The sequence below is a fragment of the Sycon ciliatum genome, chromosome 8 (genome assembly GCF_964019385.1).
Source record: "Sycon ciliatum chromosome 8, ocSycCili1.1, whole genome shotgun sequence".
NCBI classification, from domain to species: domain Eukaryota; kingdom Metazoa; phylum Porifera; class Calcarea; order Leucosolenida; family Sycettidae; genus Sycon; species Sycon ciliatum.
In genome coordinates this window covers 7,442,939-7,467,046 of record NC_088650.1, presented here as the reverse complement: position 1 = coordinate 7,467,046, position 24,108 = coordinate 7,442,939, and the positions used below count along the sequence as shown (strand labels likewise).

The window sequence follows — 24,108 nt, the reverse complement described above, 5'->3', positions numbered from 1 at the left end:
TGTCGACCTTCGTCTCCGGGGTTCACGTCGTCGTCTCGGTGGGCTGGCAATTTGCGATGGTGTCGGCCTTGGCGTTGGCCGTTAACATACATGCGTATGGCACTTGTTGTTGTTGTTGTTGTTGTGTGAGTGCGTGTGTGTGTGTGTGTTTGTTTTCTTTCCTTTTCTTTTCAGCTGTCATTTGCCCTGATCATGCCTCATGCGTGTTTCACAGCATAGTACGTTTCCGCTCATTTTCTTCTTCAACACACGCTAGCTGTATTACTTTGTTCTTGCCCGTACAAGAGGCTTTTGTAGGCTCGAGTGCAGTGCATCATGTAAACACTCCAGTCAATCTGTGTGCACAGATTAGTGGGTTGAAAGCTCTTGTATTTGTAAAAACACATAACAGGCAATATTTTAAAGGAAAAATCTGGAGCTGGAGTCACCATGGTCACGTCACGGCTGCTGGAAGATGCGAGTGGTGTGTGCCGCTGAATGTGTGCTTTACACTGCTTTTACAGCTACCCTCGCAGACAGTATCGTTTTCCAGGGGGACGTTGTCCCCTCTCTCTCTCTCACACACACACACGTGCACGTGTATGTTTGTGCAAGTTGTGTGTAACCAGTGTGTATGTCACTATGTGTTCGTGTTTGCTGGTCAGTATTCAGAAAAAGGTATGATTCTGCAATCATGGATGAGTTGTTACTGCTAATGCCTGGCTAGTAGATCTACTGATCGTTCAGATAATGATATCCCCATATTCAGTGACCAGGGAGTCGTAAAAATACCTGCCAGTGACCCTGCTACTAGCTCCAGTACTCTTACTTAGTGTCGGGTGCTGCAAGAAGCGCTAGGCATTGGATGCGATGTACATCAGTAACCCTCACTTACACATCTTGCTGTGCTGTCCTGGCTTGGAGAGATGAGATACTTGTAATCCAAATGTAAGTTTTGCAAAAGTTGGCCAGCATATTTCGACTTGCAGCCTGCAGCCAAAGACTACAATATCGAGCAGCTTCCTGCTGGAATAAGAACAACTTCGTTCTGCTGATCTGATCAAATATTTGGCCTTGGTAGCTATGGGACAGATCAGAGCGAAAAAAATTCCTGCTCTGATCTTCGAGGAAGCAAAAAACTGGTTCGATCCTCAGTTCAAAAGTGCAGTCCTCCTCGTCGCCTTTTGCAAGGAAAGCCTTGTAGCCTGCACTTGTACTGTTCACTACTTTGTTGTATGTTGCCTTGTTGGCGCCAGCGTGTGTGTACCGCGGTACAGTGTGTGTGACCCTCGGGTGTGTACGCATTTCCTATCCTGGTTGGCTGTTGTAAAAATATCGTGAACATGTGACCGCGTTCCCCAGTTCCACTGTGTACATGTGCGTAGCAGGTTGTAGACGCCCCATTTCAGCGGATTGCTTGACTGCTTGAATAGGATCAGCTTGGCTTTGCTCTGGTTTACACATTTCCTCCTTCATCTCCTCGTCTCTCCGTTGCCTGTACTTCTTCCTGCTTGCTGTTCATTTTCGGTAGCATTACTTCCCGATCACCACGTGGATTTCTTGTCTGTGGGAATGCTGTAACAGTATGCATTGGCTTCGAAAAGCCAGCCGGTTATCGCCGGGAAAAAGATAATTTTTGTGGGCAGTCCTGTCACAGTAGGAGTGAACTCAAGTGCAGAGCCAGAAGCCAGGACTTCAAAGTACGGCCCTGGACGAAGCTTGCACAGTTGCAGCACTCCCCGAGTTCACTGACACCTGTTTGTGTATACGCGTTGTCATTGATACTTCTTCTCCTCGGGACGCACTGTGAGTTGAATTTTTCTTGTACTCGTAGATGTAGATTTTGTGCTTTTGGAACAATGTCCGAGGTGTGAGCTGGCTGCGGATGCTGTTCTGTCTGTCGGTGTCGTGATGTTCCGCCACCGGCGATCCAAATCGCTGAGTTCGCGCGGGCAAGTATGTGAGCGATATGCACTGGATCGTGTCTGAAATCATTGCCTGGCATGACTTGCTTTTTAGTTAGACTGAAAGTAACTCTGATCACGATCGGCTCAGCCCTGAAAACACTCGCCACTGCAGTCCTTTGTTTCATATTCTTGAAAATCTGTTTGGTTACAATTATGTACTGTATTCCAAATCTGAGTTCGATTCCTGTAGACTGTCGTTGCGTGGCAGAAATTTCGAATAGCAGACATTGTTGATCAGCGTCGCCTGTCATGTAGCAATCAAACTTGTTGCCTTGCATTATGCACGAAATTGCTTTTCAATTTTGTGAGTTTTTGTTAGGCGAGGATGGCAGCAGCAGAGTAGGTTCTTAGAGATCTGCTGCGGCCATGCCTTTGTTCCGCTGCCTCTCCTCACCCGGTCATGCTTGTGCTGGCCGTTCTGCTCATTCTGGTGGACAGGCGTGTGCGACGCCTGGGGTCAGTGTTGAAACATCGTCTCTCCATCGCCACCTCTCGCTCTCAGTGAGAAAGATGGAGGCGAATGAATTGGAATCCATGAAGGAGTCGGTCAAAGCCGAGATTCGCAAGGAGATGAAAATCAAGGACGGTGCTGAGCGGCTGATAAAGGCCGCTAAAACCGTCAAATACAAGCAGAAACGAGAAGCTGCGTCGGCTCTCAAGCTATGTGAAACGCGAATTTCGTCCCTTCAAGATCAATTGCAGGCTCTAAATTCTCAAGTTGCGGATCACAGGGTGGCGCGTGCTGTATCTTCTTCATCGGGTACGTGCTTTGATTGTGTTGAGGTGCATAATTGTGTCAGGTATTGTGATGTGTGTGTGTGTGTGTGTCAGTGATATACCGTTCTGTAGCTTGTAGGCTGTGTGATTTTCACAGTGTCATAGTGTCACAGGGGAAGTTCTCTCGGCACTGCTGTATGGCTTCCAGGAAGTCACATCAGCTGAGAGTATTTCATGCCACAACAACACGTGTAGACCTTGCGTCTGCATTTCTCTGCCCGGCCGTCTGCATGCACGCATCTGTGTGTGTGTGCGTGTGTGTGTGTGTGTGTGTGTGTGTGTGTGTGTGCGCGCGTGTGTGTGTGTGCGCGTGTGTGTTTGCACCTGTGTGACTCACGCGTGATGGTGTTACCGTACGTCTGTATTGCATGCGTCAATTGAATTTTTAATTTTAATTTCGCTGCGGGGTGGCCGATCATGTACTCGCCCGCGTGCTCGTATGCGCCTGCACGTGCTTGAGGTCGGTGGTTGTGCTTATGCATGTGATGTGTAATCTATGCGTAACATGCTCTGTTTTACTCTACGTATTGCGCTGGTACGGCTTTGCTGCACTGGCTATGGCAATCCACCGGACCTGGCAATCATGTTGTTGACCTGTGTAGAACTGATAGCAGGCCGGCAACCTGTACTGTACAGCATGTGGCCAGCGTGGCTCTGGCACTGCGCTGCTGTAACTATTCCTTAGTGCTGGCTAGTCAAACCCACTCTGTTTGGTTCATGCCAGAGTACATGTAGTATCGCATGTCCAAGAACACACAGTGCCATAATTATGATCTGAACTTCACGGCCTCATTCATCTTCCATCCAAGAATCATGTTTTAGCACGTCCCAAAAATATCCTATCAGGACGATGTGGTTGTCCTATGGGAGTACACTGCCAAAGAGTATGGACGATGTAGTTACAGCTTTGACTTTACATGACTTTACATTTGGAGAGTCTAATGACCATGTCACCATGTCCATGTCCATGTCACCAATCAGATTGACTGTATTTGTACATCAGTAAACATGTTAAATTGTTGCCGTATGCGACCTGTTTGAGTCGAGATCAAGGATGCTGGGAATTCTGAAAGCGCGACCTGGCCTTTATCGACTACTGTTTTTTTTTGCTTCGCCTATCTGCTGGTCCTTGAGTCTGTAAAGTGTGTCCTTTTGGTAAGGCCTATGGTCGGAAACAGCTCTGTACGTGTATATCTCCCACCGCCGTGTGTGGCATGGAACTGTTTGTTTAGATGTATGGCAAACCCATGAGTCTAGGGTGTCCGTGCATGCGTGTGAGTCTGTGTGTGTGTGTGCATATCTGCATGTGTGCGGGCGGGCGGGAGAGTCCTTCATGATCGTGAGGTATGTCTAGTCACTTCCAATCTCGAATTTCCGATAGTTGTGTTTGTGTGCGTGCATGTGTGTTTGTGTGTGTGTGTGAGAGCGTGTGTGTATGTATGTGTGTGCCATCATGTTCATTATGGCTTGTTCACTGGATCATATCTGTGACTGTGGTAACGTTAGTGTTGGTCGCTCCGGGGGGCTCAAACTCGCTCCGGTGCTCAATCTGTTCTCAATGATTTTGTTCTCTTGCTTGCTTGATTTACAGTTCACTCTTCGGGTAGCAAGCGAAACACCATTCCCGCTCTGACCCTTGGGGACGAGGCATCGCCTGACAATGTGGAGGTCGATGTCAAAACCGCTTGCCATGATTTGAATGTGGTAAGTACAAGAAAAAGACTGGTGTGTGTGTGTTGGGGGGGGGGGGGGGGGAGAGAGACAGGGTAGCTTTCCCTGCAGTCTTGTTGTTGTTGTGGCCAGTGTGAGCCGGTACTGAGCGACGTCTCTTGTGTTGGTCTGTTATCTCACTGTGCCCCTCGCGTCAGCAGAAAGGTGATCCAAAGGAGCAGGAGCCGCTAAGTGTTGCCTCTAAAGTAAGACGTCGGGGTATGCATATCTATGCGGCATGGTGTCATGCGAAATGCATTCCATTGGTCCCCGGTCACTGCAGCCAGTTTCTAATAAATAATGAAAATCCCACCAAATCATTGAGGTTGCCTGGTGAGGCCACGCCGTGCCCGGCCCGGGTGATTTGCTGGTATTTTCTATCACCGACTGCAGAATACCTTTGAAATACTGTATGGACCTTGTTGAAGTGAGGCATCATCATGTAGTAGGCCACCGTGCTGTTTAGAGACGGCAGCAGCGGTGCACGTGAGGATTGCAGAGGTCGTGCATGGTTGGATGTTCTGGTGCTTACACATGTGCCCGCATGTATGTGCCTGCTTTGTATATCAATCTGCATTGCATGTCAATCTGCATTGCATGTCAATCTGCATTGCTTTCTGTGTTACACAAGAGAGAGTTTGGAAGCTTTGTTACAACTCTGAGTTTCACGTATTACTACGGTCATCAGGCTTTCTGTGTTATACGCATCAGCACGGCGCTGTGTATGGTCCGGTGCATGCTCGTGTCACCCGTGCACTGTCCTGTATACCGTGCTTACACACTGCATGATGCATTGCCCTGGATGAGGGGGTGGATGAGGATCCAGACCCGTCCTTGTCGCCTGCTCCGCTGTACCTGGTTGCTAGATTATCTGCCTTGTGTATGTGTGTGCGTACGTGCACGCTCACGTGTGTGTGTGTGCGTGTGTTTGCAAACGCTGCGGTCATGTACACTTGCGCATGGTGTATGCTTTTCTCTATGAAACCATGTGTGTTGGAAACAGAACGACGTCGTCTTTACTCGCCATGAGAACTCGGATACCAACGGTGACTGTGCAGCAGATTTGCCAGATGGAGAACCTTCCTCTAAGCCCCAGAGTGTGAACTTTGACGGAATGAATAACGAGGCAGACGAGGCCGCCGACCGAATGATGTTGCTGGAAAAGCAGCTGGCGGTCGAGATTCGCGTCAAGGACGGTGCAGAGAACCTGCTCCGCTCGGCGTCCGACTCGAAGTCTCGGCGAGAAGCTAATGCGGTGAGTAACTTGTTCTGCTCTTGGCATGCCGTCCGCCGTGAATCGTTCGGTGTTGTCAGTACCGTTCAAGATCTGCTGGGGGAATCCCCTGCGCTGGTTGTCCTTTTTCATGTTATGTGTTCGTGATGCTTGTAATGCTAGTCCAGTAAAACCTGTGTTTGCCGGACCCTGTACCCAGGGAAGTCCTGTATTGACCGGACAGATTTTCCATGCACCAACGTGCTGGGGATCGAACGTGCATCCCTGGATCAAGAGGAACTCTGTCATATGAGGACAGTTTCCGCTGCACCAAGGGCGTACGGTTAGGGCAGGTTTTACTATGCAATCATATGTACTTGAAGTATGTACATATACATGTAGCAAGAAGCCAGCAACCTGGGAGTGTGCACTTGCGAGCAGTACCATTGCCGCAGGGCACCGTTAACCAGGCAGTTCTCCCTGTGATCATATTGCTGTACGTACAACCAATACTGCATGCCTTGTAAGGTGACCGCTTGTGTTCAGAGTGCATCACTGGGAATACTGCTATTTGGCTGGTTCGAATCAAGTTCTTCTATCCGTGACAAGCTGCCTCTTCTGGACATGGCCTTCTCTTACAGCAGAGCTGTTGTACATCTATCACATGACCATACAGGGTAGCCATGTTGGTCGACTCCACTCAACCTCTTTCACAATATGCTGGCCACGTTGGTTCCACTGTTCACATGATGCCATGATGACTGTTTACACACATTTAGTCATGTGACAAAGATGTGAATACCACTCTACAACACACACACATACACACACACACACACACACACACACACCTCAGACCTGCCCATCGCAGAAGCAATGATAGCGAACAGCTATGTTAGACATAGCAACTAGTGCTGGGATTACACCATTCAACAGCTTGCAAGGCTGACGAATTGACCGCCACTAATTTTAGCCTGGTATCCACCACACAGCTGATTGAAGTATTGCTTGCTGTGTCCGCGTGTTGCGTGATACTTGTATGCTCATCCTTGTATTCTTTGCCGGTGCAGATCCTGGAGGTAACACGGCAAAAACAAGAGGTCATTCGCATGAAGATTCTCCAAACGAAGATGAAGCAATGCAATGGGTCTAACGGAGGCGCCAGTCTGGAAAGTGACTACATGTCCTCACCGCAGCTTTTCCAAGTAAGACTGTGCGCGTGTGTGTGTGTGTGTGTGCATCTGTGCACTTTCGCCATATGTTTGTATTAGTATCGTACATTGTATTCCTGAAGTACACATCCAGCGTGTGTGACTTTGTCTTAGGCTGCTCGAATACTACATAACCTCTCCTCACTAGCACACACACGCACGCACACACCACCACCACCATACCACACATGTGCAAACACATGCACATAATCTCTCTCTCTCTCTCTCTCTCTCTCTCTCTCTCTCTATCTCTCTCTCTCTCTCTCTCTCTCTCTCTCTCTCTCTCTCTCTCTCTCTCGTTTTCTTATCCCACGAAAGTTGCTTCCTCTAGCGTAAATTTTGATTATTTATCAATATGTGTATGTATGTCTACGTCTACGTTTTCTGTGCTGAACATAATCTCTCTCTCTCTCTCTCTCTCTCTCTCTCTCTCTCTCTCTCTCTCTCTCTCTCTCTCTCTCTCTCTCTCTCTCGTTTTCTTATCCCACGAAAGTTGCTTCCTCTAGCGTAAATTTTGATTATTTATCAATATGTGTATGTATGTCTACGTCTACGTTTTCTGTGCTGAACAGGATTTCCTATCTTACAGAGTGGATGTGGAAGAGCGGACCATCGCTGGCTGTGAGAACATGCTGAAGCTGGAGACGAATAAGAAACGACAACAGGAGGTATGATGAGAATGCGAGTACTATGCCCCGAAAACTCCCTTTCCTTGCATCACTACTCCATTGATGTGCAGTGTTGCCTGCCGAAATCCGATCGTGCGCGTCAATGTCACGCCAGGCGCTGTGCAGCCCCAGACCTGTGGACACTGGGATGTGCAGTGTACACTAGTTCAGCACGCAAACTTGAATCACACGATCAGGTTTCATTGAGCTCTACTCTACTTCCAACGTGGTGTACCGTCTTTTCTGAGGAAGCTTTAATTATGTTTTTTTTGTTTTTTTTTGTGTGTTTAGACGCAATGCCAGTTAGCTGGTGCCAAGGCAAAACTCTTCCTGCTAAAGACAGCACTACGGGATTATGAGGTTTGTACCGGAGAGCCATCTTTGAGACCCTGTCATGGCTGTATGCGCGTGCGTGTGTGTGTGTGTGTGTGTGTGTACTTGTCTGTACTTGTCTGTACTTGTGTGTATATGTTCGCTTGTTCCTCCCATCACCGCCCCTACACCCAAAGCCTTGTCTGAGGCGGTGTTTGCACGGAATTTTCATACTGGACTGAGTTCAACTCGCTTTGTACTCTACCACGGCCACGTGTCAACATACTGTCCCCGGGTGTACTTTGGCCTGGGAAGGCAAGCTGAAACTCATCCTGGACTGGAAATGCATGCAATCATCCACATTTGATTATGTAAACACAGAAGAAATACGGTATTATAATAATGGCATGGCCAAGACTATCTTCACATTGCCTGATACTTGCACTGAGCAGGAAACTCGGAGTTGCAACAAATTACCCATGCTCCACACGTTGTGCTAGCTGTGTTGGGAGATACCGACAGCTATGCTCACTGTGAGTGGTGCTCTAGCGTGCTCTTTCGGACTGGGAAAGCATGCGTCTTGCTGCGTTGCCACACCTGCCGACATGTCAGTAGCCTGCCTAATTTTGAGGCATGTCACAACCTGCCGACAATTGACCTTCTCCTGCCGACAACAGCCATGACAGTGTCCAAGTTTGACCTTATGCGTGGTTTAGAAGTCATGATCCAGATTTTTGGCTTTTACTGCTCATTACGCGTGTTTCCATAGCTCTCTCCTCAGGCGCTAAGCGAAATCATCATCTGTCTCGAGAAAAATCGGCAAACTCAGCCTGAGTCTCACGCAAAACGTGAAATTTGTTTCTTATCAATGCCGCGTGTGTGTGTGTCGAGGTCGCTATACAGGGGAGGGGGTTCGGGGGCAACGCCCCCGGATGATGAATTTTTTTTCCCAATGATATTTGGCTATAATGATGTGGCAACACTGGTCTTGTTACTCTCGTGTGTGTGTGTGTGTGTGACTCTGTGTGTGACTCTGTGTGTGTGTGTGTGTGTGTGTGTGTGTGTGTGTGTGTGTGTGTGTGTGTATGAAAAATGAAAAGACCAAAAAGTAGGGATTCACTGGCCAGAAAAAGCCACTTCATAGCTGTGTGGTGTAGACCAGGCTGAATAGTGGCGATCAGTTCTTCAGCCTTGCAAGCTGTTGAATGGTGCAATCCCAGCACAAGCTGCTATGGCTTCTGCTGTAGCATCGCGATGGGCGTCCAATGGTGTGTGTGTGTGTCGTATTCAGGATGAAGATGACATGACGGACAAAGAGGAAGGATCGCGGAAGAACAGCATCAGCGAAGAGCAAAAGCCTGTGACCGTCTCCCGGGTTCAGCTCTCCAAACCGGCCGCAGTGACGGGAACAGTTGTGTTAACATTGTCCGGAGTAACCGATGTCACAGTTGATCATATATCAGTCGGGGCAACGACCGCGGGGGCTGTCACTCCCTCGTCGTCCTCGGCTCTCGGTCTGAACTTGCGCTCTGCGAAACCACCGCCGTCTTGTAAGTATAGCATTGGCACGTTGTGTCGTTTCCTTTGCACTGCCTTCCTCTTGCTGATTTTTCATGCGTAGGTGTGTGTGTGTGTGTGTGTGTGTGTGTGTGTGTACATGGTGTGTGTGTGTACATGGTGTGTGTGTGTGTGTGTGTGTGTGTGTGTACATGATGTGTGTGTGTGTGTGTACATGGTGTGTGTGTGTGTGTGTGTGTGTGTGTGTGTGTGTGTGTGTGTGTGTGTGTACATGATGTGTACATGATGTGTGTGTGTGTCGTTGGCTTTCTTGGCTCATCAATGGTGTGTTCTGTTGTGGTGTTGAAGATCACTGACCACCATTGATTCTGCCGTTCTGTTCCACCTGGACCGCTAGTCAGTTCATGACCACTACCTACCCTTTCTCTTCATCTTCTGTGCAGCTGATTGTGTAATGGCCGTATTAGTAGCTGGCAACACTGCTATCGACCACACAGCGTGGAAGTTCGCCGAGCGGGATTGCTGGCAGCAGACATTCACCGTCTCCGTAGAAAAGGTAACTACCAGTGGCGCAGCGCTCGCCATTGAGAGCTGGCCATGTACTAGTACTCGTTTGGTACGCTGCACGTATAAATGCATTACTCGGTTGTCCACTAGCAATAGTGTTGCTGCTCGCGTCTTTTTATACTGGAGCGTTGAGATAAGAATACGTATGCGGAGCTTTTTTGTGCCTGTTTAGTCTTTGGTGATACTGATCAGATGCACAGAGCCCTTACCGACTTGATCTTGCACTATAAACATGCCTACAGGATCGTATCTCCCGTCGATTACCCTGACGTTCTAAACTGTTCTGCAGCTGTATTGCAGGCGCGTAGCACCGCCGTTGGAGGTGGTCCGGCCGGAAGGGGGTCCGGGGGCTCTCGCCCGGGAACATTTTGATATTAGAGTGCAAAATCCTGCATTCTGGGCACTTTTGGCATTGTGTTAAAAGAGTGGTTCCAAGCTGGACCGGCTGCTACGCCCCTGTATTGTCAATGTTGATTCTACGGGCTAAATGTGTCCTGGTATTTGTTGTGTATGTGTGTTTAGCTACGAGAAATCGAAGTACTCCTACTCGCTGGTGATGTGTCACATCTCGTCGGTCTCGTCTACATCAAGATCAGCGAATACATCGACATGGTACAGCGGACACAGACGCTGAAAGTAATACCTCACGGCACGCTACACTGCACGGTGAGTGTCCGGCCAGCCCAGCATGCTGTGTGGGGTGGTGGGAGGGGGGGGGGGGGGGGGGTCGGGCTGATTTCACATACCAGAGCAGTCGGCCTTGTCTAGGTTGAACGCAGGGAGTGGCAGAGTCTCATAGCAAAAAGCAGGAGATGGTTTTGGATAGCGGACGTCTTTGTACTTTTCAGTTGAGGCTTGGGGGAGGGTCTTTCGAAATGAACATTTGCTGATGTTCTTCTTGGTTTTGTTCCACTGTATGTCAGTACCTTCGCTGAGGTGATGTGAGAGCTTGCTTTCCTCATTGTACATCTCTCTCTCTCTCTCTCTCTCTCACTCTCTCTCCCCTATTGCTCACCGCGTCACACACAGATCCAGTACTCGGCACCAGAGACAAGCGGAAAGCGAGTCAAGTTAAGGAGACAGCAGCGCGTTGCAAGTAAGACACAGCTGCATTGGAAATGCACTCTGCTTTCACCCAGGCTCCATCGTTGGCTCCATTCCTTCAAGGCGCATGACATATTGTCATTATTGTGTCATTGCTGCATTTTGTTATTTTGTTTTAGAAATTTCATGAAGTCACAGTAAGACCGTTCCCATGGCAACTCTGGAGTTCTTTATAGAGTGTGGTAGTTTTTTCTTCCTTTTTAGTACAAGAAGTTTGGAAAAGACAGTAGGGACCTTTCGCATTTGCTACGAAACGAATGCGAAACGAAAGTTTGATTCGGCTCGTAATCGTTTCGTTGAAAACAGATTTCAGGTTTCGCAAGTCGTCATGCAAATGTGCATGGCAACTACGAATACGGCCGCGGGCGCCGGTAGCTTGGCGTACGGGCTTTTACACGCACACGTGCTTGGATCATGGAATCAAGGGAAAAATGTGGACCTTGCAAAACATGTGTACCTATCCAAATAAATGTGTACCTGACGGATTCGGAGCGTGCCTGAAAACAAGTTCTCCGCAGGGACTCTGACGAATCCTCAAACCCAGGTGACGAATCAGCATTCGTTTCGTATCCGTACGCGTGGTGCGAAAGGTCCCTACTACTCTGATTGCCCCAGTCCACCAATGAAAACTCTTGTTGCATCTTGCTACATGTTCTTTTCTTTGCAGAGCGGGCAACGAAGACTCTGGAACGTCTACTTAACGGTCAGGGTGGGTCCAGCAACAGTCCGCGCCTGTCCAAGGCCATATCGTCCAAGACCACAGCGCCGGCATCGCCCGCCTCCAAGAAGCGCACGTCGCTGCAGAAGCTGCGCGCCGCTCGCGACAAGACAGGCAGCTTGCTCTCGCTCGGCTCGGAAGGTCAGGCGTCGTCGACATCGACGTCACGCTCTGCACCGTCCACGCCGACGGCTGAGCGGCGTCGCTCGTCAACAACCGCTGGCGTGGTGTCGGAGGACTCGACGGGTCAGCTCAACGATATGAAGTCGTCAGATTCTATCAAATCTGTAAGTTTCCGTCTCTGGCGTCTTTTGGTTTGCTCTCCAACTTCTGGACTTAATTCACTTTTGATTTCTGTTCAGGCAGCGGATGGGCTGCACTTTGTGTCAGTATCAGGCTGTTAAACCAGTGATACATCCACAGTAAAACCTGCGTTGCCCGGACCCTGTACCAATCGAACTTGCATCCCTGGATCGAGCGGAATCCTGACGTATCAGGACAGTTTCCGCTGCACCAATGGCGTCTGGTTAGGGCAGGTTTTACTGTGCTGTAAAACCAGAAATTTTCGGTGGTGTTTTATTTTCGGTGACTTCGGTGCTGACACTTTCTACCTAAAATAAAACGCACCGAGAATGTCGGTTCTAGTACTAGTACACCTACCTGGAAAACGGGTTTACCAAAAAATTTCTCTCCGCCGAACCGCCGATTTTGGAGAATGCCGAAAATATTACACCACCGAAAATATCTCCTTTTGCTGTTCTTGAAAGTGTAAGCTTGCTGATCATATAGTGGTGTTTGCCATCGTGTCTCATCTTCTCTTATGTCTTTTTTTCTCTTGGTACCTTGATTGTGGTCACTGTCATACCAACACTACACTATCACCATCCACTGGCACCATCTGTCCTATGCCACCGCTACCACCACTACCACCACCACCACAACCACCGCTACCGCTATCAAACACACAGTGGAGTGAAAGTGAGGATACCGAAGAGCACCATAGCCAACATTCCGCTGAGAGTAGCGACGTCAGTGATGACGAAGACGATGAAGTAGCGTTCAGAGACCCACCGGTCGCATCACCACCTCCATCGTCAGCCGACATTGTGGAACTGCCTGCATCTGTGGGAACAGTGACCAGCAGCTACGTCGAAGATGACCAGACACCTCCGCCTGTGCAAAGTGAGCCGCTGACACCGCGTCCTGGTACCAGCTCATCCGACCTAGCACCGCTCTCGGACGAGGGTGTCTCAGAATCGTTTGCCTCGGAGATGCTCGAAGTCGTTCGCCATGCCAGCCAGCGACTGGCCGGCGATCGGGCTGCAGCAGCTACAGGCGAGGACGAAAAGCATGTGCCGGTTCGACTGCGCCCTCGCATGTACAATGACAGTGATGACGACGATGAGCGAGGCAAGTTGGAAATCATCGATCTGCCACCGCTAGGCTCAACGGACAGCAGGGAGGAAACTGAAGTCAGCACAGCCGGTGACAATGCATCCAACTCCGATGCGGAAGCGTCCGGTAGTGATGACCTGGCTACATCTGATATACGTGGTGTCGATGTCGCTGCCATGTTCAGTAGTAGCCTGTTCTCCGGTGGCTTTGGTGCAGGTGATGGTGAGGACGACGACTCGGTGCCTTCCTACTTCAACATACAGGTACTGACGGTGTTGCTGGTCGTTGTTGTGCCTCTCATTTGTCACTGCCATTGTCATTGCCATTTGTGCCCAGTAGCCATCTGTATAGTGTGTGTGTGTGTGCGAGCGCGTATGTGCGCGCGTGTTCATACACGATGCACTTGTATGCTATTGGTGTATATTTGATTGAAGGATTTTGCTAGGCATTTTGCACTGTGCTGAGGCAAGCATGAATGCAGATAGCGCTTTGGTTGGGCCAGCTGGGTGTGTAGTGATGTATACGTGTACTTGTGAGGTGTGCCAGTTGCTGCATAACGCTGGGTGAAGTGCCTTCTCGGCGCTGTCCTTTCTCTTGATTCAGATGGTGTGTGTGGTGCATCTCTCTCTCCCCCTCTCTCTCTCTCTCTCTCTCTCTCTCTCTCTCTCTCTCTCTTTCTCTCTCTTCACTCTCTGTCTATCTATCTTTGTTACAGGAGGCAGTAGCAACGTCGCTGAGCACAACGATAGCGGAAAAAGAGTGAGTCTGCCGTTTTAGAACTGATGTTGCACTGGCCTGGTACCAGTACACATTGTCTTACACGCTCTATGCTTGTAAAATGGGGGAATATAGATGTGTGCGGGGATCCCTTTTCTATGTTACTGGTATTCACCGATGGGTGCTGGAATGATGTAATACACTATGTTTTTTGCTGTCATGCCCTGGCTAGCACATAGCGCGCTGTCAGGGTTGACTGTGGCGGGGATGATCTGTTTGCGGTAAAAGCTCTCTGCTTGGTCACGCTTTCATTTTTGCAGTGCCGTGCTGTTTGTGCTCTGCGTCTGTTCGAGCCTGAACGCAATAGCCGTACGCGATGATATGCTTCCTGCATTGTGCTCGTGTCTGCCTGCAAGCGAGTGTCCTCCTTCCCGTGCTGATTCCGTGCACTGCTCTTGCTCTCCCGCGCTTTCACAGATGTTCACGGACAGAAGAGCTTGTCAGTTCGGATACGCTCTGCGGCCCCATGTCCTGTCTAAACGACTTCAAGTTTGTCTCCGTGCTCGGACGTGGGCACTTCGGAAAGGTCAGTGCGACAGATCGGGCTTCTAGCTTTGTAAGGCAAATCTGCTAACACTCAGACGGTCATTTATTGGTCGCATGTGCTCTGCCCTAGTCCTAGTCTCCATTGCAGAGCTTGAGCAGACATGTGGTCCACAACTGAAAAGCGCTGTTCTTGAATTATGGGAGTCGATCTTGTATGTGTTCTCTTTAGTTACCCGATACTAGTAGACATTGCAGTGCAGTTAGCTAGCTCCGGCCTGTCTATTTATACTGGTGAACCAAACAAACAATATGAGGACAGAGAAAGTGTTTTATCTCTGAGTTTCACGCACTAAGCCATCATCAGAAAACAGCAATGAGCAAATCTGGATCAGTACTGGTTTATATACCCACAAAGCAAAGTGTACATGGCTGGTGAACCATCATACATCCCCCTATTGCCAATGTGCAGTGTTACTGAATGACCGTATCGGTCAGTTCTATCCGGACCCTGTGCAATCTACGCCCTTCTGTTAGATTTTCTGGGACTGGGCTGTACATTGGCGCTGGCAGCTTGCTTATACAATCATCGGATTACATTTGGCATGACTAGAGAAGCACCAACAGCCCTGGACTTTCCTCTACGGCAGTTCTGTAGATGTGTACCTGCTGATGTAAAGAGAATCCCTGGCTTCTTCTTGATGCTCTAGGTCATGTTGGCGTGGACGAAGCAACACGGAGAGATCGTTGCCATCAAAGCCATGAAGAAGGGAGAAATTGTGGCTCGAGAAGAGTTCGACAGGTAGGTTTTATGATGGCTTTTATCGGATCTGTCTTTTCCCAGGTTGTTTGTCCTCGTTAGCTCAAACTGTCATTCCGTTTTGGTTGTATATTTTTTCTTGTTTAATGCTTTCTGTAATGAAACCGTTGCAGCACCAGCAACATTCTTGACTCATATTCTTTGTCTGTGTGCGTGTTATCACTGTTTGTAGCTTAATGTCTGAGCGGAGAATTTTCGAGATCATCAACGAAGTCCAGCATCCGTTCTTGGTCAATCTGTATTCGTGCTTCCAGACCGAGGTGAGTGGCATGGCAGAGAGAAGGATTTGACTCTACAGTCTGCTTCCTTGTTCACCCATGGTTTGGGGGGTCCTTGGAGAAATCACCTCTCGGTAGAGTCACTTTGGTTCTGTACATTCTTGCGGTGATAGGCATTTAGTGCTCCCAGGTCACTCTCAGACCATTGCGTGGTGATGGGTACTAGATGGCGCCTTTCCCCTGCCTTGTGACGTCAGGGCCGAGGCTGCTGGAGCTCGCCTCACTTTCCAAGCAGTCACACACTTACACTTGTGTTCTTGACACAAGTAGCAGTAATACCGGAGTTCACGCTCGGCTGTCTGACAACCATATAACCCATTGCATTCCAGTTAGCCTTTTGTTCTTGACCACGGAAGTGACACAACATTCTCTGTATTTTCTCTTTCTGCCTCTGTCTCTCTGTCTGTCTCTCTCTCTCTCTCTCTCTCTCTCTCTCTCTCTCTCTCTCTCTCTCTCTCTCTCTCTCTCGTGTGTGTGTGTGTGTGTTTGCGTCTTGTTTTCTTTGACACCGTAATGCGCTGCAGATGCATGTATGCTTCGTAATGGAGTACGTGTGCGGTGGCGATCTGATGATGCATATCCACGAAGATGTCTTTGGTGAAACTCGGTCCTGGTCAGTACATCTTGCTATGCTGCACAGTAGTTGCATGTGGTGGTGCATTGCCAGTGCGTAGTGCTCCTTCCACACTCTGTGTATTTCGCTCCTTTGCATAGTCTTCCCGCCATTTTGTTTTGTGAGGCAAGTCCACTTCAACGGTACGCACTGGGGTACCAGCCCCGCTGAATTTTTTTTGAAGATGCCATGAACTGTGTACTGTCATACTACTTACTAGTACTCACAAACGTACTAGAGTTGCTTGTACCTGCCAAATATGGGACAGCTTGCCCCTCGAATAGGCTGCATGCAGCTGTTTTTTTGTGCGATTTCACGCCACTTAACAATATGGCCGCCGAAAGTCTCGATTGGGCTTCAATGGCAAGAAAATTTGAATTTTCAAATTGTCAGAACACGAGTAGGCCATGGTTTCCCCTGGATTTTGGAGACTAGTCAGCCCGGGGAACACGCTGATCATCTGCGTCTTGTTTCAAGCTTTCCGCTCGTACCTCACATGACTGCCTTTCCTTCAAGAAACATTTGTTCTGTGTCGTGTGACTTTGGCTTTGTTCTGGAATACTCCTTGTGTCGTCGCTGACAAACTCGGCTCCGAGAAGCCCTTCCCGATTTTTTCCCAGGTAGAGGACTATCCTCTGGTCGTCTTCCCCAAGTGTCATTAGAATACGCGCGTGAACTTCTAAATACGCGCGACGAGTCAGGAGCCTGTTTTCTCTTGATTTAGAAGACAAATGGTGTGGCCCTTTAGTTGCTGTTGAGTGTAGAAGGCTGCTTCCTGCTGTAAATTGCTTAGTCGGCATGTGGGATATTGTAGAAGAAGACAGCAGCCGGCCAAGTGAGCTTGAAATTGTGATATCTACCCTATTTCCCTATTGTGCGTTGAACGATTACGAAATGTCTAACTTAAATGTTGTACACGCGAGCACGCCAAGCAGAGTCTGACAACCACTGGCGAGATCAATCTCCAGACTGCCAGGAGTAGTTCGAGCAAGTTTGAAGCGGAAAGACAGCTACTGGGCAGGCCAGGACGCCTTTCCACCCTCTTTCTCTCTCAAATTGCCGAAAAGTCGAGTATCTCGCTCGAGCGCTTTCAAAACTTTTCTCTTGGTTTCGCGTCCCAAATCGTGGAACCACGCGAGGATTGACATGAGTTTCTTCCAAAAACGCAAACTCATCGCGTATTTGTACTATTCGCACAATGTTACATAAATCGCACCGAACGACGCCATATTTATAAGTGCCTGCGCATGAACAGCCGTGTGCAGTCATGTGTTATTCATTCGTCGTTGTCATTGTTGATGTCACCGTGTTCTACTGTGATGAATGCTACACGTTCCAGCATTGAAACGAGGCAACTGTCAAAGTTCTGTTTTCTTTGGGTTACTAGTACAGTTGAACATCGATTATCCGACCACCTCTGGGCAGACAACTGTCAGGCGGTGTTCTGATAAGGCAAATGTTCCGGATAAGAAAACACACTGTAAATACATGTACATGTACATTGTAAATAGAATAGAGTGCTACTTTTCAAATTTTTCGTATTTTTGAATGGCTCACTACATGCACAGTGCGTACTCTATGGCACGTGCGCCCAAAAAAACTGTTACGGATAATCGAATGGTCGGATAGTCGATGTTCAACTGTATCTAGAAATTCGGATGGAGAGCCAAGGATTATTTATAAAAAAAAGTAAAAAGGACCCGGGAGCTACAAGTTACACTAGAATGTCCACTGGTGGTGTTAGTGCACATTATAGTGTATCTTGTAGTTCCTTGGTCCTTCTTCCTTTTTTTATCTAGAAATTACTAGATTAACATCTGATTCGTCGTTTTATTCCATGTTTGTGCAGCTTTTACGCAGCATGTGTAGTGCTTGGTTTGGACTATCTACATTCAAAGGGTGTAGTATATCGGTAAGTCATGGTTTGCTGTGGCTGCTGTTGCTGTTTTTTTTTTTTTTACTGCTGAGATGCCCAAGTGAATTTCATTGCTTCAAGAACTTTTGCCTGCACGGTCAGCTCGGGACAGTGTGTCGTCTGATTTGCTGGTCTTTCTTCTGTTATTGCACCTGGCTTCACCCAAGCAGACAGTGTGCACGGCCGTTGTACGAGTGAAAGATACATCCCGTGCTTGACGACGAGAGACTCGCCATTGGTTTGGGGTTTGATCATCTGAATGATTATGGTCTGTATATTGTGTACGTTGATGCTATAGTGACCTGAAGCTTGATAACTTATTGATGGACGGCGATGGCTACATCAAGATAACGGATTTCGGCCTATCGAAGGAGGGCATGTTCTATGGTGACCGCACCAGCACGTTCTGCGGCACGCCCGAGTTCCTGGCGCCGGAAGTGCTCACCGACACGTCGTACACGCGAGCAGTGGACTGGTGGGGCCTCGGTGTACTCATCTTTGAGATGATGGTGGGAGAGGTGAGGGTTATCATGTGCCAGGTGCAGAGACCTTGTCGTTGTTCTGTGTGTTCTCCGTTGCTGGTGGGCAACGTGAGTGCGCCCTACGGTCAGGACATGCAATGTACTGTGGCTGCTTCTACTTTTTGTCAGGAGAGCTGAATATCTTTGATGCCAGGTGCAGAGACCTTGTCGTTGTTCTGTGTATTCTCCGTTGCTGGTGGGCAACGCGAGTGCACCCTACGGTCAGGACATGCAATGTACTGTGGCTTCTTCTATGTTTTTCGTCAGCGGGAGCTGAACATTGCGTGCCCTATTTACTTCACGACCTTTGGTTTTGCATGTTGATGAATGATGTACGGGGCAACCTTGCATTTTCCTAATCAATGTAATATCCTCTCCGGGTGTGCAGTTTGCTCTAAGTGAGAATGTGCTATGAAGTGAGTCTGGTCCCTCTTTTCCTTGTTTGACTCAACTTTGTCTCTCTCTCTCTCCGATTGCAGTCACCGTTCCCAGGCGATGACGAAGAGGATGTTTTCGATGCCATTGTGAACGACGATGTCCGCTATCCCAGATACTTGTCAGCAGAGTCTACCTCTATCATGCGGCGAGTAAGGGAAACTGGAGTGTGTGATTGTTGTGTGTGCTGCACGCTGTCTTATTATTATTTTTTTCCAAGCAATACATGGCTGGGGTAGCCAATGACCACTTTTGCCTGTTTGTACGTGATCGTAAACTTCGGAACATATTGCATTGCAGTACTAGTACGCACAGTGCTCTCGGTGAAATCCTATCGCATGAATCAAGTACGTACCGGGCGCTATGCAGCTCTGGACCTATGAACACTGGCATGTCCATTGGAACAGGGCACAAAGGTGACTGTGTCGATAGGATTTCATTGGGTGGCACTGTGACACAGGAGCCGTGCACTAATATTTGACGCAGCGTGTATGTGCCGTGTGTGTGTGTTAGCAGAATTGCGAGTGCACCCTATGGTCGGGGCGTGCATTGTACTGTGTAGTATTGTACGGAATGTTCTATGAATGTTTCTACTTTTGGTCAGAGGGAGCTGAAAATTGCATTGAAGCCTCTTTAGGACATACCAAGGGATTGAGGAAATTAGTTTGCGTAAACGGGAGTTATGTTGGATGCATCATGTATGCTGTAAATATGTAACCAGCTAATTTCTTCCGGATGGCGAGGGATCCGGATAAGCGAGGTAGGACTGTATAGAGTTTTAGCTACATTGCTTGTAGTTCCGGATAGTATAGCACTGTTTGTCATCATATAGGTTGGGCTGGACTCATCGTGTATGTTGGTCTTACTTACATCACCATTGATGCCATACTTGATATTGCTGTTGTGTCTCGTGCACAGTTGATGCGGCGCAATGCGGAGAAGCGACTCGGCGCGAGTGAGAACGACGCGGCCGACGTGAAGCGACATCCGTTCTTCAGGGTAAGTGCAATCAGTACTACAGATGTGCAGACAGATGGAGGGGTGTTGCGTGAACATCAAAGCACAGTAAAACCTGGTGTAAGCGACCTCGGTGTTTAGCCACCTCCTGCTCTTAACGACCGTTTTTCCATGCACCGACAGTTCTACACAGACACTGTGGGACCTGGTTCTAAAGACCACCTGGCTTTAACGACCGCTTTTGCTTGCCCACGGGGTGGTCGCTTAAACCAGGTTTTACTGTAGGTGATAACTAGAATTTGGTCTTGAGATGCAGCATATGGGATGTTTGGTCTTTTACCTTTTGTGATGTGTCTGGTCTACTGACCTCTCAGTGCTTCAGGAGATGTTTGGCCTACTGACCTCTCATTGCTTCAGGAGATGCAACAGTTCCTTAGTACTCCATGCCGATGGTGTTCACGTGCATGCTATGAAGTCAGTCTGGTTGGCTTTTCCACGTCCGTAAAAGTGTGTCCGTTCCCACTGGGCGTTCGTTTTCATCTTTTGACAAGCTTGAAGGATGGAACAGAGACCTGTTGGGGATCTTATGAGTTTTTTTTGTACTATTCAGAAGCTGGGGCTGACACCTTGATCCTTGGCGATGCTGGTAGTGTACCTACCTTATAGATGTGGAACTGTCAGTCTGACTGACTCTCCCGTGACCTGTGAAATTCATTTCTTCATTTACTTTAAAATTTGATTTCGTATACTTAGACCATGTGTGGTGCTGTTTTTCTTTGAAGTATGTCTGTCTGCCTCTCTTTCTCTCACTCACACACTCTCTGCTTCTGCTACTGTCTTTTGTATGCACGCAGAGTATTGACTGGGAGGCCTTGCTGCAGCGCAACATCAGCCCGCCAGTCAAACCGACAATCGTAAGTCAGGCTGTGCACTAGTCTGTCTCGCCGAGTAGAATCTCCCTTACGAACAACACCTCCACATTCAAAGCAATATTCTCTTCTCAATCAAGTCTGTGTACATTCTGTAATGAAGTCACCTTGCTGTACAGGGCCGATAGTATTGACATTTTCCTCTAGTGTCCTTCGGTGTTGTGCTGTACACAAGAACTGGATAACGGGATAAGCACCATTCTTAGATATACCTGGCTCTCCTCTGCAATCCGGTGCTCAGGCTTGGAGTGTACAAGAAGAATGGCTTACCCCGTCCCCTGCTCTCGTGTACTGAGACTCCCACGATTTAGGCTAAGGCATGTGGTGAAGCCATGACTACAATTACAAATACGAAAATACACGGAGAATGCCATTTTCAATTCATCTTGTGGCATCGTAAACATGATTTGTGTGTATGTGTGTGTCTGTCTGTCTGTCTGTGTGTGTTTCCCTACATTTTGCACTGTCAAAGGCAAGTCCCGAGGACGTCAGCAACTTTGATCCGGAGTTCACGTCAGAGAAACCGGAGCTGACGCCGCCCGAGGAGGAGTGTCCGTTGTCTGAGAATGACCAGGTATTGATACGTGTGTTTGTGTGTGTGAGTGCGCGCGCGTGCGCATGTGCATGTTTGTTTGTGAGATGGTGGAGTGGCCGTATATCCCCTGAAAGCATGTTTAGCTGCTGCGTACCTTTTCTTTCTCATTGGCACTGCGCACGGTTTGTATTGAAATTGTAGTCCCATTTTGATTTTCTCGGACTGCTATATGTGTGTCAGTGCAGAGTGATGAGGAGGGCCTGTTGCTGTGTGTGTGTGTGTGTGTGTGTGTGTGTGTGTGTGTGTGTGTGTATGTGGGTGTGTGTTTGTGTTTGTGCATTGCTTATTTGCTTATTTGCTTGTTTGCTTTCTCGTTTGCAGGTGATGTTCTCCGAGTTTGACTACAACCCGGGCACAAGGATTTAAAAACAACAACCGCCCTATTCCTAGTGTATCGTAATGTGTGTACCACTGTTGTCAACAGAAGTCACGCTGTTCGTGTGCGGAATGACCCCCGGTGCTCAGCGAGGCTCTGGCCGTCATTGTTGCCTATCATAGCTTAGAGCTCGCATTTCCGCATTCGATAAGCACCGACTACGTGGTGAACACGAGCGTCCTCAACTGAACTGCCGCTGCAGCCGGTTGACTCGAGTCGAGGTGATGTCTTCAAACGCGTTGTTGACCATCCTCTTCTGCGGGCACATTGATATTTCTGTTACGTCGCGTGTACCCCTTTCCTGGCACGGACACTAACTCTGCTGGCTTGATGCCGCGCCGTCAGTTTCTTTCGCCGTGTCTGCTCCATACTCTCACATGCCCAGCGGCGACGTGTGGTTGTGTGGCTGTTGACGAGGGGAGCACTTTCTTTCCTGTGCGCTGCTGCTGCTGCCTTTGCCGAGGACCTAGCTATATTTCATACTATTTTCTTAGATACAGAGCCTGCAGTGAGGCCAATCCTGTGCCATCGTATAGTACTCTATTTCCGTGTGTCTGTCGTGTAGAAAGTGTGGTAGTCTTGTTAGCTTCTAACACGTACGTTCCTTGTCTCTACCCGCCGCGTCCTCTCCTCCGCTCACCTCTGCACATCTGTCACTGCTGATTATTTGAGACTTAACGCTATGCTCATTTCTTAGGTTTTGTTTCCGTTCCGCCGGTGGTCTCTCTGGCCTTCATTCAGATCGGTCCACTATAGATCGTTTCGTCAACTCGCTGTGCGTGTACTTTCCTTTCCGATGCGTGCGTGTGATCTACTTTCCCGCCGCCATCGTTATCCCTTGATCCTTCCTCGTTTGTATGTGTGCCGCCTTGTGGCGCTGTGACCGTTCTCTTCCGCCGTCACCCTGCTTTGATTTTTACCAGCTCTTAGTCATTTCCGCTCATCTTCATAATTACACCGTCACGTGCACACACACAAGAGCGCCCGCTCGCGCTCACACACATGTCCACACACGCTTCACTTACGCACACACCATACGCACGCATACATAACCGCTCGAAACGCATAAACGCTTATAATGCTGAAATGGACGTGCGTGCCACTGAATGAGAAACGGTATCATCTAGTTTGTACTTGTAAGTAAATCCGGTTTCATGTCCGAGTTGCGCCGAACTTTCCTCGGGCCCGAACAACGTCGTCTTTTGTGTTTGGTACTAATTCTACTCCGTGTGCTCAACTCTCGATTCCTCCCTCTCTGGAGTTTGATAAATCTTGTTTGGTACCATAATAATTTTATTTTCATGTCCATCCCCGACAACTCGTTTCTTCTCTACAATCATGTCAACTTGACTTTTCCGCTATAGTCCTCTGTGTGCAACGTTCTTGCTTATTTCCGTTGTCTGATCTTCTCGTTGTGTCTCTCTTTCGATGCTTTCAATGCTTTCTTATCTTCCGAACCTGAAACATTCAACCCTGACTGAACAACTGATATTTGACGCCAAACTTCAAGCCTTCTGGCATACGCTGTCCGTTGTGGTGTTGAGGCCATTGAGGTTGTGCGTGTCTGGGTGTTTGTTCTGACCCCCGTGAATTCCGCGGCAGAATATGAGAAATTCTGTGCAGAATTCTGCGGCTGAAAACAGTAATTTCTTCGTTAATTCTGCAAATCCTTCTATATTCTGCGGCAATTCTGCAAGGGAAATAAGCGTTAAAAAAAACAGATCGAATTTCCGCAACCCCACCGAAGTTTGTTGTCTCTATAAATTCTGAACCAAAAGCATGCGAAATCCTGGTCAAAAAAATTGGAAGCTCCAAAATATACTGCAAGTTGATTTTGAAAGTCACAAGCAGGTTGGTTTGGCTGTGAAAATACATCGAAAGTCTCCAGAAAAAGCAGTTTTTCTCTCTTTTCTGCAATATTCCGTGGGATTTTCTGAATTCTGCGGACACTACTGGATTCTGCGGAAATTCTGCAATCCGCGGAATTCACAGGGGACAGTCTTTTATGGTTTTCATCAGGGAGTCGTACTCAAAAAAGTTTGAGTACGACTCCCTGGTTTTCATGTACTCTTGTTGCTACTAGTACAGTATGGGCTGTAGCCGTGGCTGCCAGTATTTTGCCTGTGGCGTGCATGATGCAGAATACCTACTGCTCTCAACTAATTTGAGAGAGGGGCAGCCAACGAGAGAAAGAGGACGATGCAGACTTTGCAGTGCCAAGTTTTGTCGCTTTCCCTAGGTTGTTGTGACGGAATGCTCTTCTGTGTTTT

The 24,108-nt window shown here is 48.4% G+C and overlaps 1 protein-coding gene across 7 annotated transcripts; it reads left to right on the top strand.

The window, feature by feature from the left end:
* Positions 1-1,395: 1,395 nt before the first annotated feature.
* Positions 1,396-23,347, top strand: LOC135823115 (serine/threonine-protein kinase N2-like). Of its 7 annotated transcripts, none has more exons than XM_065335957.1 (26): positions 1,396-1,785; positions 2,385-2,706; positions 4,315-4,427; positions 4,592-4,639; positions 5,437-5,688; positions 6,717-6,851; positions 7,430-7,525; positions 7,817-7,885; positions 9,129-9,387; positions 9,799-9,911; positions 10,445-10,588; positions 10,952-11,018; positions 11,694-12,031; positions 12,713-13,402; positions 13,855-13,898; positions 14,334-14,442; positions 15,110-15,201; positions 15,392-15,479; positions 16,022-16,110; positions 17,960-18,022; positions 18,324-18,543; positions 19,026-19,133; positions 19,900-19,980; positions 20,793-20,852; positions 21,340-21,441; positions 21,784-23,347. In XM_065335957.1, the coding sequence occupies exons 2-26, from the start codon at positions 2,457-2,459 to the stop codon at positions 21,826-21,828; spliced, it is 3,675 nt and encodes a 1,224-aa protein (XP_065192029.1). In that variant the 5' UTR covers positions 1,396-1,785; positions 2,385-2,456; the 3' UTR covers positions 21,829-23,347. The 7 variants fall into 7 exon arrangements, with proteins under 7 accessions (XP_065192029.1, XP_065192027.1, XP_065192030.1 ...); XM_065335955.1 differs by lacking the exon at positions 1,396-1,785 and adding an exon at positions 1,792-1,935; XM_065335958.1 differs by lacking the exon at positions 1,396-1,785 and adding an exon at positions 1,811-1,939.
* The last annotated feature ends 761 nt before the right edge of the window (positions 23,348-24,108 follow it).

What these genes read in the sequence shown, in the direction of transcription:
- LOC135823115 (XM_065335953.1), top strand. Translation starts at nt 2,313, where the DNA reads ATGCCTTTGTTCCGCTGCCTCTCCTCACCCGGTCATGCTTGTGCTGGC. An exon ending in CTTGCCATGATTTGAATGTG is followed by an intron (nt 4,428 to 4,591) that starts GTAAGTACAAGA and finishes CCCTCGCGTCAG; the next exon opens with CAGAAAGGTGATCCAAAGGA. An exon ending in CGCTAAGTGTTGCCTCTAAA is followed by an intron (nt 4,640 to 5,436) that starts GTAAGACGTCGG and finishes TGTTGGAAACAG; the next exon opens with AACGACGTCGTCTTTACTCG.